Source organism: Vulpes vulpes, chromosome 4 (assembly GCF_048418805.1).
Source record: "Vulpes vulpes isolate BD-2025 chromosome 4, VulVul3, whole genome shotgun sequence".
In the NCBI taxonomy this organism is placed as follows: domain Eukaryota; kingdom Metazoa; phylum Chordata; class Mammalia; order Carnivora; family Canidae; genus Vulpes; species Vulpes vulpes.
Genome location: NC_132783.1, coordinates 78,430,040 through 78,450,211, shown reverse-complemented (window position 1 = coordinate 78,450,211; position 20,172 = coordinate 78,430,040). Strand labels below are relative to the sequence as shown.

Here is a 20,172-nt window from a genome sequence, read left to right as displayed (position 1 = left end):
AGCATGGTCTGAACACACCCCTAGGTGGCTTGGGGAGAAGTGATTATCCTGCTGGGAGTGAATTTGGTAGAGGTGATATGGCCTTTTGTGGGCAAAGGATGCTATGGGCACCATTGAGATGCCCTGTTCACCAGTATAGGAACGAAGACACTGCTGAGGGCAGCAAACTTTGATGCTGGCTGTGTGTCCAGTGATTGCATAGTCCGATGATTGTTCCTGGGACAAGCTGGCACTGGCCTCAGAGTGGTGAGATCCTCCCCAAGAGGATCTGCATGGTCTGCACTCTGGAGCTTCTGAAGCGTGGGGGTTTTGAAACTGTGCTTGGACATAGACAATGTGAAAGTGGGGCAGAAGCCAGGGACACAGGGGACGGTGGTGATTGTGTGTGTATAAGGGCTTCCTGAAGAGTGGCTGGTGTGAACTTACCACTCCTGAGATGAGAGAGCTGGTAAAGCCATTTTCAGCCCCTTGCCCAATAGCACTGGTCAACCTCAGTGACTAAATAGTGCCACCAAGTGGAGAATGGAGTCATTACACAAAGTGCTGCCCCCCTGTGCCCTGTAGATTCAACTGCCCTAGGGCATGTTCATCTGAGAATCAGAATAGCAGGCCCCTCCTCCCAGAAGACCAGCACAAAACCTCATACATATCAAGTGTTCTAATCATAGGAGTGTTACTCTAAGTTTCAGCTCTAAGGGAAACGGGATCTAGTTTCCTATGAGTTTGTTGTTTGTTTGGATACAGAAAGAGCAATTTTGTAAAATTTTTATTTTTTAAAAAAGATTTTCTATATTTATTTGAGAAAGATAGCACAAGCAGGGGGAGGGACAGAGGAAGAGGGAGAAGCAGAATCCTTGCTGAGCCCAAGGGGGCATCGATCCCAGGACTCTGAGATGATGGCTTAAGCCAAAGGCAGATGCTTCAACTGACTAAGCCACCCAGGTGCCCTAATTTTTAAATTTTTTCTTTTCCTGTTTTCTACCAAGCCTCTTTTAACAAGAAGGCCAAAACACACCTACAATATAGCTTCCTTTATTTATTGATTGATTTATAAATTTTTTATTTTATATTACTTTGTTTTTTAACATCAAAAAAGACAAGATGGAAGAATTCGCCCCAAAAGAAAGATCAGGAAGAAAGGACAGCCAGTGATCTAATCAATACAGATAAAAGTAAGATATCTGAACTAGAGTTTAAAATAATGATTATAAAGATATTAGCTGGGCTTGAAATAAGCATAGAAGAATCCCTTACTGTAGAGAAAAAAAGAGCCAAACTCTAGTCAGGCCAAAATTAAAAATGTTATAACCAAGATGCAAACCCAAATGGGTGCTGTAACAATGAGGATGGATAAAACAGGAATGAATCGTTTATATAGGAGATAAAATTATGGAAAACAATGAGGCTGAAAGAAGAGGGAAACAAAAGTAATGGATCACAAAGACAGACATAGGGAACTCACGATGTATTAAAACATAAAGACATTCATATCATATAAATCTCTGAAGATAAAGAGACATAAAAAGGGGCAGAAGGTTTATTTGAACAAATATAGCTAAACATATCCCGACTCTTGGGAAGGACACAGACATCAAAATCCAAGAAGTACAGAGAATTCCCATTAAAATCAATAAAAGCTGACCATTGCCAAGGCATATCACAGTCAAATTCACAAAATACAGACAAGAATCCTGAAAGCAGCAAAGGAAAAATAATCCTTAATTTACAAGGGAAGACAGATTAGGTTCACAGCAGATCTGTCCACAGAAACTTAACAGGCCAGAAAAAGTGGCAGGATATATTCAGTGTGCTGAAATTAAATTATGTTAAATTAGGTTAAATTATGCAGCCTAGAATACTTTATCCAGCAAGACTATCATTCAGAATAGAAGCAGAGGTAAAGAGTTTTCCAGACAAAAACTAAGGAAATTAGCAATCACTAAACTAGCCCTATAATATATTAAGGGGAATAGTTTGAGTCGGGGAAAAAGACCAAAAGCAACAAAAACTAGAAAGGAACAGAGAAAGGAATCAGAAAACCAACTTTAGAGATAACACAATGGCAGTAAATTCATATCTTTCAATAATCACTCTAAATGTAAATGGACTAAATGCTTCAATCAAAGGACATAGGATATCAGAATGGATAAAAAAAAAAAGAACAAGATCCATCTATATGCTGCCTATAAGAGACTCATTTTAGACCTAAAGACACCTGCAGATTGAAAGTCAGGGGATAGAGAACCATGTATCATGCTAATGGACATCAGAAGAAAGCCAAAGTAGCCATACCTATGTCAGACAAATAAGATTTTAAGACAAAGACTGTATCAAGAGATGAAGAATTATCATATTATATCATAATTTAGGGGTCTGTCCATCAGGAAGATCTAACAATTTTGACTATGCCCTCAACTTGGCAGCACCCAAGTATATAAACATAATTTCATTATGTTTATCACAAATATAATGAAACTGTGATCCCTGGGTGGCGCAGCGGTTTGGCGCCTGCCTTTGGCCCAGGGCGTGATCCTGGAGACCCCAGATCGAATCCCACGTCGGGCTCCTGGTGCATGGAGCCTGCTTCTCCCTCTGCCTATGTCTCTGCCTCTCTCTCTCTCTCTCTGTGTGACTATCATAAATAAATAAAAATAAAAAAAAACAAATATAATGAAACTCATTGATAATAATACAATAATAGTAGGGGACTTTAACACCCTGCTTAAAGTAAGGGACAGATCATCAAAGCAGAAAATCACCAGGAAACAGTGGATTTGAATGACACACTGTACCAGATGGACTTAACAGATATATTCAGAGCATTTCATCCTTAAGCAGCAGAATACACATTTTTTTCAAGTGCACATGGAACATTCTCCAGAATAGATCACATACTGGGTCACAGATCAGCCCTCAACAAGTACCAAAGGTTGAGATCATACCATGCATATTTTCAGACCACAATGGTATAAAACTTGATGTCAACCACAAGTAAACATTTGGAAAGACCACAAATACGTGGAGGTCACAGGACATCCTACTAAAGAATGAATGGGTAAACCAGGAAATTAAAGATGAAATAAAAATACATGGAAGCAAATGTAACTGAAAACATGAGAGTTCCAAACCTTTGGGGTGCAGCAAATGCAGTCCTAAGTGGGAAGTATATTTCAGTAGAGGTCTACCTCATGAAGCAAGAAAAATCTCAAATATAGAACTTAACCTTCATAATGGAGTTAAAAAAGGAACAGCAAATGATGCCTAAAGATAGCAGAAGAAGAAAATAATTAAGATTGGAGCAGAAATAAATGCTACAGAAGTAAAAAAAAAAAAAAGGCAAAACAAGAACAGTAGAACATATCAACAATGCTAGGAGCTAGTTCTTCGAAAGAATTAATAAAATTGATAAACACCTAGCCAGATTTATCAAAAAGAAGAAAAAGGACCCAAGTAAATAGAATCATAAATGAAATGGGAGAGATCACAACCAACATCACAGAAATACAAACAATTATAAGAGAATATTATGAAAAACTATATAACAGCAAACTAGGGAATCTGGAAGAAATGGACAAATTCCTAGACACCTACAAACTACTAAAACTGAAACAGGAAGAAATAGAAAATCCGAACAGACCCAAACCGGCAAAGAAATTGAAACAGTAATCACTCCCAGGAGGGGTGCCTGAGTCAGTTAAGCATCTGCCGTCAGCTCAGGTTATAAATCCAGGGTCTTGGGATCAAGCCCTGCTCTAGTTCTCTACTCAGTGGGGAGACTGCTTCTCCTTCTACCCTTTTCCCCATCATGTTCTCTTGATATCTGTCTCTCAGGTAAATAAATAAAATCCTTAAAAAAATTCTCCCAACAAACAGAAGTCCAGGACCAGATGGCTTCCCAGAGGAATTCTACCAGACATATAAAGAAGAGTTTAATACCTATTCTTCTGAAACTGTTCCAGAAAATAGAAATAGAGGGAAAACTTCCAAAGTTATTCTACAAGGCCAGCATTTCCTTGATTCCAAAACCAAAGGCCCCTTTAAAAAGAATACAGGCTAATATCCCTGATAAACACAGATGTAAAAATTCTCAACAAGATATTAGCAAATCGAATCCAACAGTATATTAAAAGAATTATTCACCATGATCAAGTGGGATTTATTCCTGGGCTGCATGAGTGGTTCAATATCCACAAATCAATGTGATACACCACATTAATAAAAGGAAGGATAAGAATCTTATGAGCCTGTCATTAAATGCAAAAAAAGCATTTGGGAAATTCAGCATTCATTTTTGATTAAGAAAACAACAATCCTCAGCAAAGTAGGGACAGAGGAAATATACCTCAGTATCACAAAAGCCACATACATAGCATCCACAGCTAATATCATCCTTAATGGGGAAAAGCTAAGAGTTTTTCCTTTATGGTCAGGAATAAGACAAGGATGTCCATTCTCACCATTGTTTTTATTTTATTTCTTTATTTATTATTTATATATTTTTTTGGAGTTCAATTTGCCAACATATACCATAACACCCAGTGCTCATCCCATCAAGTGCCCTCCTCAGTGCCCATCACCATTGTTATTTAACATAGTACTGCGAGTCCTAGCCACAGTGATCAGACAACAAAAAGAAATAAAAGACATCCAAATCAGCAAGTAAGAAATCAAACTTTCAGTATTTGCATGGTGGAGAACTTAAAGGAACAATCCTAAAGATACTCACTGGGATTGAGAAAAGCATAGAAGATATCAGTGAGATCCTTACACATAGAAAAGAGTTAAAAAAGACTTAGAGATGAAGAATACAAAAAATGTGATTAGAAACACCCTTGATACAATGAACTGCAGGCTAGAAGAAACAGAGGAATCAATTAATGATCTAGATGACAAAGTAATAGAAAGCAATGAAGCTAATGAAAGAAGAATTATGCAACAGAATAGGTTTAGGGAACTCAGTGACTCCATCCAATGAAGTAATATTTGTATTATAGGAATCCTAGAAGACGAGAGAAAAGGCGGCAGAAAATCTCTTTGAAGAGATAATAGCTGAAAACTTCCCTTATCTGCAGAAGGAAACAGATATGCAGATCCAGGAGACACAGAGAACTCCCATCAAAATCAACAAAAGCAGGCCACCACCAAGACATATTGTATGTAAATTTGCAAAATATAGTGATAAAGAAAAAATCTTAAAGTAGCAAGATAAAAGAATTCCTTATCTTACAAGGGAATACCCAAACAGCTAGCTGCAGATTTCTAAATAGATACTTGGCAAGCCAGAAGGGAGTGGCATGATATATTCAAAGTTCTGAATGGGAAAAATCTGTAGCCAAGAATAATCTATTCAGCAACAGAAGGAGCAATAAAGAGTTTCCCAGACAAAGAAAAACTAAAGTAGTTCATGACCACTAAAACAGCTCTGCAAGAAATATGAAAGAGGACTCTGAGTGGAAAGGAGAGACAAAAAAGTGATAGTATAAATTATGTTGGAAACACAGAAGCAGTAAAAATGAATATTTATGTAAATATCAGTCAAGGAACTCACATTAAAAAAGGATATAAAATATAATAATATATACCTAAAACATTGAAGAAGAGGAAATAATTGAAACTTGAATGATCATCAACTTAATATAGATTGCTATTTGAAGAAGAGGGTCTATACAAACCTAATGGTAATGATATATCAAAAACTACTACTAAACAGGCAAAGATAAAGAGAAAGAAATCCAAATATATCATTAAAGAAAATCAGCAAAAAATGAATGAAATACAAGAAAGGGGCAGAGAAAATCTTTGGAAACAACAATAAAACAAGTAATAAAATGGCAATAAATACATAAAAATCAATAGTTACTTTGTAAATGTACAGATTGAAATTGAGAGGATGGAGAAATATTTATCATGCAAATAAATATCAAAAAAAAAAGCTGGAGTAGCAATATCAGTACCAGACAAAGAAGGGCATGATATAATAATAAAGGGGAGTCCAAAAATTGTAAATATTTATGCACGGAGCATGGGAGCACCCAAATACACAAAGCAGTTAACAATAATACTAAAGGAACTAATTGATAATAATACAATAATAGTAAGGGATGTTAACCATCCACTTGCATTGTTGGACAGATCATCTAAACAAAAAAATCAACAAGGAAACAATGGCTTTGAATGACACACTAGACCAGATGGACCTAACAGGATACGTTCAGAACATTCCATCCTAAAACAGGAGAATACACATTTTTTTCAAGTACCTATGGGACATTCTCTGGAATAGATCACATATTAGGTCATAAAACAGCCCTCAACTAATACAAAAAGATTGAAGTCATACCATGCATCTTTTATGACCACAATACTATGAAACTAGAAATCAACCAGAAGAAAAAATCTGGAAAGGCCACAAATACATGGAGGCTAAATAACATGCCACTATATAGTGAATGGATCAAAAAGGAAACGAAAGAGGAAATAATAAAATACACAGACACAAATGAAGATGAAAACACAACAGCCCAAAACCTTATGGAAGCATCAAAAGTGGTCCTAACAGGGAAATGTATTTTGAAAAAAAAAATCAATAAAATTGATAAACCTTTAGCCAGACATAAAAAAAAAAAAAAAGGAGAAAGGACCCAAATAAATCACAAATGAGAGAGAAGAAACAATAACAGCATGAAAATACAATTATTAAGATAATATTATGAAAAACTATATTCCAAAAAATTGGACAACTTAGAAGAAATGGATAAATTCCTAGAAACATATAAATAGAAAACCTGAACAGTCCAATTATTAGCAAAGAAATTAGTGATCAGAAAACTCCTAGCAAACAAAATTACAGGACCAGATGGCCTCGCAAGTGAACTCTAAAAACATTGAAGGAAGAGTTAATACCTATTCTCAAACATTTGAACAAATAGAGAAGGCAGGAAAACCCCCAAATTCATTCTGTGAGGCCAGCGTTACCCTGATACCAAAGCCAGATTAAAGACACCACAAAAGAAAGAGAACTATAGGCCAATATTTCTGATGAACACATATGCACAAATTCTCAACAAAAAACAAGCAAAAAAAAAAAAAAAATCATTCACCATGACCAAGTGGGATTTATACCTGGGTTGCAAAGATGGTTCAATATTTGCAAATCAATCAGTCTGATACATCACATTAGTAAAATAAAGGATAAAAACCGGGTGATTATTTCAGTAGATGTATTTGACGGGACGCCTGGGTAGCTCAGTGGTTAAGTGTCTGCCTTCTGGCTCAGGGTGTAATCCTGGAGACCTGGGATTGAGTCCCACATCCGGCTCCCTGCATGGACCCTGCTTTACCCTCTGCCTATGTCTCTGCCTCTGTCTCTCTCTGTGTCTCTCATAATAAATAAATAAAATATTAAAAAAAGTATTTGACAAAGTACACCATCCATTTTTGATAAAAACAAAAAAGCCTCAAGAAAGTAGGGATAGTAATAAAGGCCGTATGTGAAAAACCCACAGCTAATAGCATCCTAAATGGGGAAAAACTGAGTGCTTTTCCTCTACAGTCAGGAACAAGACAGAAATGTCCACTTTTACCACTTTTGTTCAACATAGTACTGGAAGTCCTAGCCACACTGAGGCTAGGATGGTTTTTTCCACCAAGATGAAAAAAAAAATACAACAATCCAAGCAAGGAAGAAGTAAAACTTTCACCACTTGCAGATTATATATATAGAAAACCCAAAAGATTCCACCAAAAAACTGCTAGAATGGATAAATGAATTCAGTAAAGTCAAGGATACAAAATTAACATACACAAATCTGTGGCATTTCTATACACCAATAGTGAAGCAGGAGAGACAGAAATTTAAGAACCATTCCATTTACACCTGCACTAAAACAGGATACCTAGAAATAAAGCTAACCAAAAGATCTGTACTCTGAAAACTATAAAACACCGGTGAAAGGACTTGAAGATGACACAAAGAAATGGAAAGAAATTCTATGCTCATGGTTTGAGAGAACAAATATTGTTAAAATGTCTATACTAGGGCGGTCCAGGTGGCTCAGCGGTTTAGCGTTGCCTTCGGTCCAGGGCTTGATCCCTGCATGGAGCCTGCTTCTCCCTCTGCCTATGTCTCTGCGCCTCTCTCTCTCTCTCTCTCTCTGTGTCACTCATGAATAAGTAAAATCTTAAAAAAAGTCTATACTATCCAAAGCAATCTACACATTTAATGCAGTCCCTATCAAAATACCAACAGCATTTTTCACAGAGGTAGAATAAACAATCCTAAAATTTGGATTGAACTACAAAAGACCTCAAATAGCTAAAGCAACCTTGATAAAGAAATACAAAGCTTAAAGCATCACAATTCTGGATTTTAAGTTATATTACAGAGCTGTACAAATCAAAATAGTATGGTACTGGCATAAAAATAGACATTGTAGATCAGTGGAACAGAAATAGAAAACCCAGAAACCCAGAACTATATGGTTAATTAGTATTTGACAAAGCAGGAAAGAATATCCAGTGGATTAAAATGGTGTTGGAAAAACTAGATAGCAACATGTAAAAGAATGTAACTGGATGATACTCTTATATCATACACAAAGGTAATTCAAAATGGGTTAAAGACCTAAATGTGAGAGCTGAAAACATAAACATCCTGGGAGAGAACCAGGCAGTAACTTTTTTGGCATTGGCCAGAGCAACTTCTGAGCCAATGGAAATAAAGCAAAAATAAACTCTTGGGACTTCATTAAAATGAAAAGCTTCTGCACAATGAAGGAAATAATCAACAAAACTAAAAGGCAGCCATGGAATAGGAGAAGTTATTTACAAATGACATATCTGATAAAGGATTTGTATTCAAAATATATAAAGAGGGATCCCTGGGTGGCGCAGCGGTTTGGCGCCTGCCTTTGGCCCAGGGCGCGATCCTGGAGACCCGGAATCGAATCCCACATCAGGCTCCCGGTGCATGGAGCCTGCTTCTCCCTCTACCTATGTCTCTGCCTCTCTCTCTCTCTCTCTGTATGACTCTCATAAATAAATAATAAAAAAATTAAAAAAAAAACAAAAAACCCCCAAAATATATAAAGAACTTATAAAACTCAATACCCCAAACCCACATAATCCAATTAAAAAATGAGCAGAAGATATGAAGAGAAATTTTTTCAAAGAAGACAGCCAGATGGCCAACAGACATCATGAAAAGATACTCAAAATCACTCATCATCAAGGAAATACAAATCAAAACCACAATGGGGTAACACCTCCCACCTGTTGGGATAGCTAATATCAACAACACAAGAATCAACAGGTGTTGCTGAGGCAGTCGGGAAAGGAGAGCTCTCCTGTACTGTTGGTGGGAAAGCAAACTGGTGCAGCCACTGTGGAAAAAAGTGTGGAGTTTCCTTAAAAGGTTTAAAATAGAACTACCCTATGATCCAGCAATCGCATTACTAGCTATTTACCCAAAGGATACAAATGTACTAATTGAAAGGAATACATGCACCCTCATGTTTATAACAGCATTATCTACAATAATTAAACTGTCGAAATAGCCCAAGTGTTCATCAGCTGATGGGTGGATAAAGAAGAGGTGGCATATACATACAATGGAATATTACTCAGCCATAAAATATGAAATCTTGCCTTTTGTAATGACGTGACTGGAGCTAGAGAGTATTATACTAAGTGAAACAAATCAGAGAAAGACAAATACCATATGATTTCACTCATATGTGGAATTTAAGAAACAAAACAAATGAGTGGAGAGAAAGAAAAAAAGAGATAATCCAAGAAACAGGCTCTTAACTATAGAGAACAAACTGATGGAGGGAGATGGGTGGGCAGGTGGCTGAAACAGGTGATGGGGATTAAGGAGTGCACTTGTGATAAGCACTGGGTTTTATATGGAACTGTTGAATCACTATATTGTACACCTGAAATTAATATTACATTCTGTTAACTGGAATGGAAATGACTTAAAAAAAACCCAAACAGGGATCCCTGGGTGGCGCAGCGGTTTGGCGCCTGCCTTTGGCCCAGGGCGTGATCCTGGAGACCCGGGATCGAATCCCACATCGGGCTCCCGGTGCATGGAGCCTGCTTCTCCCTCTGCCTGTGTCTCTGCCTCTCTCTCTCTTTCTGTGACTATCATAAAAAAAAAAAAAATTAAAAAAAAAACCCAAACAAAGGAAAAAAGAGACAAACCAAGAAACAGGCTCTTAACTATAGAGAGCAAACTGATGATTACCAGATGGAGGTGGGTGATTACCAGGGATGGGTGAAATAGATGATGGAGGTTAAGAGTATACTTTTTTTTAAGGGTTTATTTATATTTTGAGAGAGAGAGAGAGTATGTGGTGGGGAGGGTGGAGGGAGAGGGAGAGAGAATTTCAAGCAGACTCTGCACTGAGTGTGGAACCAGTGGCAGGGCTTGGTCACATGACTGTGAGATCAAGACCTGAACCACACCAAATTGGATGCTCAACTGACTCTGCCACCCAGGCACTCCAAGAGTACATTTATCTTGATGAGCACTGAGTAATGTATAGAATTGTTGAATCACTATACTGTCTACCTGAAATTAGTGTAACATTGTTAAAACTATACTGGAATTAAAATATAAATAAAATAAAATTGGCAAATGAGTCTTCACATACAGTTGGGATGCTTTTCAAAGGGCTGATTCTCCTCTCTTCCTCAAAAAAAATAAATAAAATTAAAAAAAAAAAAAAAAAAAGGAAATGTTATACCTGGGTGGCTCAGTCAGTTGAGCATCTAACTTCAGATGAGGTCATGATCTTGGGGTCCTGGGATCAGGCCTGGTTTGAACTCCCTGCTGAGGAGAGTTTTTTTCTTTTAAAGATTTATTTATTTATTTTGAGGGAGGGAGGAGCAAAGAGAGAGGGAGACAGAAAATCTCAAGCAGACTCCCCACTGATCTCACAGCCCACTCACTGTGGGGCTCAGTCTCATGACCCTGAGATTATGATCTGAGCTGAAATTAAGAGTCGGGTGCTTAACTGACTGAGCCACCCAGGAGCTGCTGCATACAGCTCTTTCTCAGGGTGCCGCAGCCCTGTGGATCTTGTGGGCATGAGCCCCATTGGTCTTCAAAGCCACTTGTTTTAGGTTTTTCTCAGGTGTTGGTCTTAAATTTTGGCATGCCTGACATGGTGTACAATCCCTTTAACACTCGGGGAATAAAAAAAAAAAAAAAAAAAAAAAAAAAAAAACACTCGGGGAATAGCTGTGGATTTCAAGTTTCCTCCCAAATGTGGGTTGCCACTCTGGGGATATGGGGTTTATGGTGAGATTGTATCTCAGCCTTTCCTACCTGCTTTGATATGGTTTGCCTCTCATTTGCTTGATGTGAAGTGGTTGCTCTGCTAGTTTTTAGTTTTTTTCCAGAGGAAATTGTTCCATATATAGCTGTCGTTTGAGTGTGTCTGTGGGAGGATGTGAATTCAAGACTTTCTTACATTGCCATCCTGAACTAAAATCTGAACAGAAAAGAATTTGATGAGAAAACACACTGGAAGTATTTACAGTGCTTATTTTAATAGCAAAATTTGAGCTTAGAGATAATGTTTGCATCTTCTCATTTTTGTCTTGTCTACCCTGTGATATTTGATAAGGTAGTCAGATAGGACAGAATGTGCATTTGTTTCTTAATCCAGAGACCATATTGATATTCAGTTTTGGCAGTTTTAGAACACTTCTAGGCTTGTTTGATGGTCAGGTTTATTCACTTGGCTTTTTTTTATATTTGAATATTCTGACAAGAGAAAAAATTAACACAGGATAAATTTAATGTTCAATAAATTATTGGGGCTTCTTTGCTTATTTTAAATTTCCACTCAAAAGTTTGAACAAGTAATATCTAAGAAAGTTAAAATCTCTTCAATTAATTCTGCTTCCTTTCCCAACATATCTTCAACTGAGAGATCATTTATTTTGAGATATAGTCAACATAATGAAATCGCAATGCACTGAACTAATGAGAAAATCTCAAGAGGTCTATTTCAGTGATCAAGTACAGTGGCCTATTGGAATGAAAAATCCTCAAATGAAGTCAACATCTAATTTCTTAAAAGTAAAATCTCTAAAACTCACTTTAATCATTGTCTTATTTTTATCATTTGTACATCAGCATTGTTTATCTGCAAGGTAAAATTATTGCTTTTACTCTTTAGCATGTTTAAATACACACACACAACACACACACACGCACACACATAGAGAGAAATGGAGTGTGTTTAGTAGGGATCTAACCTAAAGTATACTACAGATACTGTATGACCTCTCCTTGACAATTATTTGTTGTATGGGAAAAAAAATCTACTTAAATAAACGAATCATCATAGTTTGAGTACTTTGAGCTATTTGGTATCAATAAATGAAGAGTGTGAGTCTTGATAATGAAAGATCAAACTTAAAAGTCTCTACACAAACTGATCTTTCATAGAAATATTTTGTGATGATGTATTCTTGCTGGGTTTTCTTCCTTTCTTCTTTGGCCCTGGGCATATTGCTTGGTTTTCATGGTTTTTATTTTGAAGATTAATGAATGTGTTTATCTTAAAGTTCCTATTTGAAGCTTTACAGAAATAAATGTGGAGAAAATATATTTAAGAAGTAGAGCTAATGTTTTTCAGGGAAAATAAAGTGTTTAGAATTTAACAGATTGGTAAAATAGTTTATATTAATTGTAGATAAAATTACTTAAATTGTTTAGAATATTAGATTTGGTGTTTCCATTTGAATGTAGTGAAAAGGGACCAAGAAATGGGCAAGGCACAGAATGATCACACAACATGATAGATGATTAATATAAAAGTCATTATAATTATATCAAGATAAATTTGTTTACTGTGCTGTAAAAGGGGGAAAATGAGCAGACTTTGGCTATGTTTAAACTGATAGGCAGAACCTGTTCCCAGTTAAGGCTCTGAGAACTTGTCCTTCATTTGAAGCCCAATTTAGATTGCTTCATGTCTTCTGTGTAGCCTGAGTCCCTAGATTGGTATAATGAGTTTTTTTCTATTTTAGCACATTGCTTTTATCTCTTTCTCTCTCTCTCTCTCTCTCTCTCTTTTTGTACTCTCTTTACTACCTTGCCTTTTGTTAGAGTTAGTGGTATAGTAGAAAGAGCATAAACATTGTAATAAAAACCCAGTTTACACTCTCTGAGTGCTAGTTTACTCACTGTAGAATGGGGGAGAGAAATAGGATTAATTTGGAAAGCACGAAGCAGGGATGCCTGGGTGGCTCAGTGGTTCAGCGCCTGCCTGTCTGCCTTCGGCTCAGGGCCTGATCCCAGGATCCTGGGATCTCAGTCCCACATCAGGCTCCCTGCATGGAGCCTGCTTCTCCCTCTGCCTATGTCTCTCTCTGTCTCTGTGTCTCTATGAATAAATAAAATCTTAAAAAAAAAAAAAAAGCACAAAGTACCTGGCACTGAGCAGGCACTCAATAAATGTCAACGTCTTTCCCATTTCTGAGTTTCATGTCTAGTTCCTTGTAGCTTGTAAGTTCCTTTAGGGTAGGAAATATGTTTTATATTCATAGTACCTTGTGCATAGTAGGTTCTAAAAGATTATTTGTTGAATTTAATTTACTGTAGCTGTGTAAGCTTAGCACTGTTATTTCCCATTTCTTTTTCCTCTGTCATTTTGGATTGAGATAAACATGTTGCTTTCATGAAATTGAGGATTTAATTCAATAGAATGCCATTATAATATGACTTATTCCATAGAGTTTGGATGGTAAGGGTCAAATCATTTCCCTGGAAACTTAATAATATTCTATAAAATCTTATTAGCCTGTCTCAAAGCATCATAGTCACAGTGGAATTCTGCTGTATTTAAGATGGTGAAGTTTCTATCTGTAGAAATCTGTCTAAAGGCACGCAGTAAGAATATGGGAAGTAAATGACATGAAGAGAGAGCAAATGCAAATGTCATTGCTAGTGACATTACTTGACATTTTCAATCACTAATCTTCCAAAGTATGTTCTAATTTACTAAAATAAACCAAGAATTGAATTTCGTGTGAGCTCCCTTTGCTTAATTAATTATTAGCAGCAGAATATTCTGTGATCTACTGCAATTTGTCTCCTTTGTGTTTATCTAGTATCTGACTTAAAAATGAGCAGAAGCATTCTGATTCAGCAGAACTGATTTTATAACTCATCTGTGTTATAGAGCAGAAATGAATAAATGTTTGCTGAACGTGCTGCATATGCTTTGATCACCAAAATGTTAGTTTTCTTTCCTTCTCAAAATATAATATCTGAGAGATCTTCCTGGCTGAAGTTTGTAGGGTGCTTATTTTGCATAGATATTTCTACCGAGGCAAGTAACTACCTTTACATGTATTTGCTTCCATGATTAGAATGTGAGCGCTCTAATACTTCCTTATGATTTGAAGTTGTACATTCATCACAATTTTTTTTTCTTAAAAGTAGCACTGTATTCTAAAACACAGATTTTTTTTTAAATGCAGTATGTTCTTTTGTTGGAATGAAGACTAAACATGCTTCCCATTCATATAATAATGTTGGTTTTACTTATAATACAGTTTCTTTCTTTTTTTTTTTTAAATTTTATTTATTTATGATAGGCACACAGTGAGAGAGAGAGAAGCAGAGACATAGGCAGAGGGAGAAGCAGGCTCCATGCACCGGGAGCCCGACGTGGGATTCGATCCCAGGTCTCCAGGATCGCGCCCCGGGCCAAAGGCAGGCGCCAAACCGCTGCGCCACCCAGGGATCCCTATAATACAGTTTCTAATTCTTTATAATCAGTTTTCTTATTTCATTGAAAGGCAATTAGCATTTTTTTATCTCTATTATGAGTGAGAGAAACTGAGGCTCAGTGTGGACTATTTCTCTGTTTTGGGTAGTTAAGCATTTGAGAAAAATGTACTGCTATTTAATTATTTTCCTTTGTTTTCAATTTCAGTTTCAAAGAACATTTGAATCTCTTAAAAATGTTTCCAATAAATCTGATCTCCAGAAAACCTATCAGAAGCTTGGAAAGGAGCTGGAAAATCTGGATTATTTAGCCTTCAAACGTCAGCAGGTAGGAGACTCTCCTTGGTGGAGATGAACACTTTATGCTTCCTGCCATTCCTGCCTGTCGGGTTTAAGTGGATCTGGGGAGACTTATCTTCTAATATTTAGGGCAGAAATAGGTTGTGCCGTGCTGTGCTGACCTGCTGCATTCATATGGCTTCCTGAAGCATTCTTTGTGGTCCTTGTTTTTAGATGTGCATTTTGGGGGTTTCCACATGTGTCCTTATACTTATTTTAAAGAAAACTCCTGCTAGTTTGTGAAGATATAACTACTCTTTGACTAAGGCTGCCTCAATGTCATAAAGGAAACCTCTGTGATGACCTGGCCAGATGGCTTTTACATTTGACAAGGGGATACTTGAGAAGAAAAACCACTTGATGGTCAGGAAAAGGATGTATATGTACATAAAAATTAAGGGAAATAATCATGAATATGCCAAAATGAATCAATCTTTAGTTTTCTTGTTTGATTTCTGAAGGTTAGTGGAATTTTGCTAGATGTGTAAGGTTGAAGGAAAATATGCTTTACAAATGCAGGTCTTTTAGCTTCCTTGTATAGACCTCCAAATAAATAAAGAGCAAAATATACTTTTATAGTGTTGCTTTCTGAAATAGTATTTTTAAAAAATATTAGTAATCATTAAATTTTATGTGTTTGTGAGATATTGCCACAGTAACTAGCTAGCTAATTTTCCCAAGCTGATCATCACCATTTTCTTCACAGCCACTAGGTGTCAGGGTTGTCAAGCTTTTACCTTGATTGAATGTTTATTCCGATCAGAACAGCCAGATAGACGTTTAAATTAGGTTGCATGAAATTCGGGAATGTGTTCAATGATGGATAGCGTCTAGAAAAATGACTAAGTGGCTGACTCGCATGGCCAGGCACTGAGTCCATTATTTAAGTCTTTCCTGTTAGCGTGGCAATAGGTGTGACTCTCTTGCCATTGCCTAATTCGCAGATTTTGAATCTTTTGGACAGTTTTCAAAGCTAGGCTTCTTTTTTGTTACACCTTATAACATTACTGTCATATGATCTAGAAATATTGGCTTGAAAAGAGAATTTTGTTCTAGGTTTTGCTTTATCACCGATATTACATGAGCATTTTAGCCATCCCATTGCCTTATTTTCCTATGAGTTATGTTTGTTTTGTAGAATGCTCTGGGGTAGATGGAGTATCTCTGCATGTACTTTATATGAAAAAGGTTTATATGAAAAAGGACACAGTATCCATTTAAGTTTTATTATTTTAAAATTAGTGATGGCTTCTGTTATTAGCACATGTAACAGAAGTGGCCACAGCTCCAGAGAGCTACTACAGAAATCTTCCAAGTGGTGCTACTTAAAATTCACACTATAAGTCACTGCTCTGGCCTATGCAATTTTTAGTACAGTTTTGTTTCCAAGAGCCATATTTTACCACTGAGGGATATTTGAGTTGGCAGGCCGTAGTCACTGTCTTTTTCTTTTTCTTTCTTATTAGCATATTTTCATTGATTAGATTCTTACATTAGCTAATTGTGAATTTGGAAAAATGCGAATGCTTGAAGGGCAGAAGGGCAGGACTCTGCCTGAATGGCATGGAGGACAGATAAGTAAATTGCACGTGTATGTGAAGAAAAGATGGGCGCATGGGATATAAATGTAGGTACATTTGTGTATATATAAATGATATATATATACTATTTATTAAATGGCAATTATTACCACACATTGTGATTAATACATTTATGGATCAGATTATCAAATGTTGATAACAATATAATGTAGATGGTTTTATGAGCACCGTTTTTAAGGTGAGAAAACTGTTAAGAGAGTTAAATAACTTGTCTAAGGTTACTGAGCTAATAAGACATAAAGATGGGTTTCAAATCTAAATCAGTCTGACTCTGGACCTGGACATTTGCCCGGTCTCATTCCTAGCATCCCTGTAGGGAGCCAAGCTCAGGAGATAGGAAAGTGAGGAGGTCTAGGCATGCAGTGTGAAGGCAACTTTAGGGATTCTAGGCCAAGGGCTTAAGGAGACTTTGGAAAGTGGGTACCTTGTGAGAGGCAAAACAAGGCCGGTTCTCTCTCCATCTCTCTTTCTCTCATGCAAATTTTTCAATATACACAAAAATATAAAAGGATTTTTGAAAGAATAAACAGCTAAGAAAATGCGTACAACTTTATCTTCACAATCTTCTGAGTGTTATGTCTAGTAACCATGGTTCTAGTGAAACTTATTGACACAAGGCAGTGTTTTAAGCTCAAAGGGACAAATCCTCATGAAATGAATGTAACTGCACACATAACATACTGTCAATCCTTTTGTATTACACAACTCCAGCTTTCCCTCTCTAATGACCATTTTTTCCTACTTGGAGAAGGTAGAAAGGGTGGTACAGTAGAGAAAAAGTCAGAGACTAAAGAGTGATGAAAAAAAAGGGAGAGGAACTTACAGGGATATGACAAGAGAGATCAAGCGAGAGAAATTAAACTGTACTTGGTTTTATACTGTGTACCCTTCACTTTATTGTCCCCCCTGCCTGGCTCCCTGAAGGGATATTAAGAGTGAGACCGGGGAAAATAGTATAGTAAATGCAAACATTGATTTTTGAAGAATTTTTAAAAATCTCAAAATAGAAAAAGAGGTAGAAAAAAAGGAGAGGAATACAAGAAGACACAGCACATGAGGGAGATGGCAGGAAATAGCAAAGAAAAATTTTGTTTACTTCCCATTTTGCTTCCAAATGTAGCAGAGCTTCCTAGAAATTTGTAGTATTAACCAAGTTCTATACCAAGCCACAGAAGAATTCTTGTGAATTAGGATGGACAGTGTTCAAAGTGTCCGAACACTGTCAACTCTTCTCTGACTTAACAGGATTTGCCTTTTATCTCCAACTCCACCCCTTAAAAGACCTCCAAACCTATTACACACAAGTCTAAATTTCTCCTACTGGAAAAAATTCAGGTCTCTGTAAAATTGCAATTCAGCAAGAAAGATTTTGCCTTATAAGGCAGGATTCTTTGTACCAGAGAATTAGTCATGGTTTGTTCCCTGGTCCAACCATATTTATCATTCCTCTTTGTGACAGCACCTAGCTCCATAAGGACAGAGCCTCGTCTGTCATCTTCAATGCTGTGTTCTCTGCAATGTTCACAACAGTATCTGACCCATGGCAAATGTTCAATAAATACTTGTTGGTGCTATTGTTACTATGAACAAGGAAGCATGCCCAAAGTTTTGGTCTCAGATTATGGGCAATTAGTATTGATGTGTTTTACCGTACTTTTAAAATTCAGTAGGCCATTAACACTTTGGCTTCCCGGATGTCAAAGGTTGGTAGATCATCCCTTGCCTTATTTATTATTTAGGTTTTCTCCTGACATCATTTTCCATCCATTTCATTAAACAAGAACAAAATGTTAATATTACCTTAACTATGAATTATGGATGACCAATGAATTGATTATAATTATTTTCTTGGACTCATTCATTAGATTTTATTTTCTGTTCCTTTCTATGACATTTTAAGCATTATTTTGAGAGATTCCCCCCCCACCCCCCCCCCACCCCCCCCCCCCACCGGGTCAGAGAGATCCCTGGAGTACTTTGCTCTAATCTTTTTTACCTTTCTTTTTTGGAGTTGTTGTACTTTCTCTCTTAAGTGTGAGTTTAGCTATTTCTTTTCTTTCTTTCTTTTTCTTTTTTTTTTTTTTTTTTTAAGAGTGAGTGCTTATACCTCAACAATTCCTTGGGCTATATTTTAAGTTGGGGCACAAGCATCTCTCCATTTTCCTACTGTCAAAAAGACTAATGTTGAAAATAGCTTTGGTTGGAAAAGGTAAGAGGAGCTCTGATAGATGAGGTGATGGGTTTTCTAGGATCAATCAGCCTGAAAGTAACCAGATGACAAAGCAAGATTAGCCTGAGAATCTGGAGCCTTTTTCAGTTTTTACTATCTGGAGATGCAATCTTGGCATTTATCTGCTTTGACTATTTGGTTTTTATCTTCCTGGTTAATGTTACATAGGAATGGCAATAGTAAGCTTCAGTTATTATATAGAGCCCAGATTTACGTATTAATTTGAGAGGTTATAAATGAAGAAATTTCCTTGAGGCTTTGGTTTTGCGGAAAAAAATAAAATAAAGTTTGATAATCTGTACTCGAATTTAATTCCTTCTTTTCTTTTTCTACCCTTAATACTTATAACAGCATTATAAGACACATCCCTTTTCCAGAGGCTTCTGAAGTCCTTTGGTATAAATTAAAGTTGACATTATTGAGTCAAACATTATGTAGACTAAAGCACATTTACATAGTAATGTGAAAATATGTAAAATTAAAATTCTGTACTTCAGATATGCATCCATGTTGGAACACATCACTTACCCTGCTCTCTCGTCTCCCTAATCATGCCATGCTTTTCTGGCCTTGTGCCCTTTTTCACAAGGTTTATAAAACTTGGTATTTAGAGCATTTGAACCTTTTCTATTTGCTTATTTAATTGCTAATCATTCTTTAACGCAGAACTAAAGTCTAGCCTCCCTCATGACACTTTATCCAGTGACCTCTAGTCAAAATGTAAACTCTTCCTTCTTTGCCATTCTTAGTTTTTTATCTGTATCATACAATTTAGCATCTTATTGCTTTTACACTTATTGAAGAGCCACATAATGCAAGTTAGAGTATGGCTTTTAGTCAGCCAGATCTAATTAGACTGTTTGTACCACCTTGGGTACCATAGTTATTTTTTTAAAATGTTAGGAAAATAATACCTAACTTATAGCCTGTTTTAAGAAAACAATATATATGGGACGCCTGGGTGGCTCAGTGGTTGAGCGTCTGCCTTTGGCTTAGAGCATGATCCCAGGGTCCTGGGATCGAGTTCTGCATTGGGCTCCCTGCATGGAGCCTGCTTCTCCTGTCTCTGCCTCTCTCTCTGCTTCTTTCTGTGTCTCTCATGAATAAATAAATAAAATCTTAAAAAAAATAAAGCATAAAATACATAAATGCTTTAAATCCTTTAAAGTACATAAAGGAATCAGTATATAAACAACTTAGCACCATGCCTGGCATGTGGTTAGTAAAAGTGATGGTTATTATAATGT

The 20,172-nt window shown here is 36.6% G+C and overlaps 1 protein-coding gene across 6 annotated transcripts in view; it reads left to right on the top strand.

Annotated features, from left to right (window-relative positions):
* Nucleotides 1–20,172, top strand: part of CTNNA3 (catenin alpha 3) — a 1,674,060-nt gene that overhangs the window by 175,003 nt on the left and 1,478,885 nt on the right. For all 6 annotated transcript variants that reach the window (XM_072756138.1, XM_072756135.1, XM_072756140.1 and 3 more), the window contains exon 5: nucleotides 14,964–15,083. In XM_072756138.1, coding sequence (XP_072612239.1) covers nucleotides 14,964–15,083 — 120 coding nt within the window. The remainder of the gene's footprint in view (nucleotides 1–14,963; nucleotides 15,084–20,172) is intronic.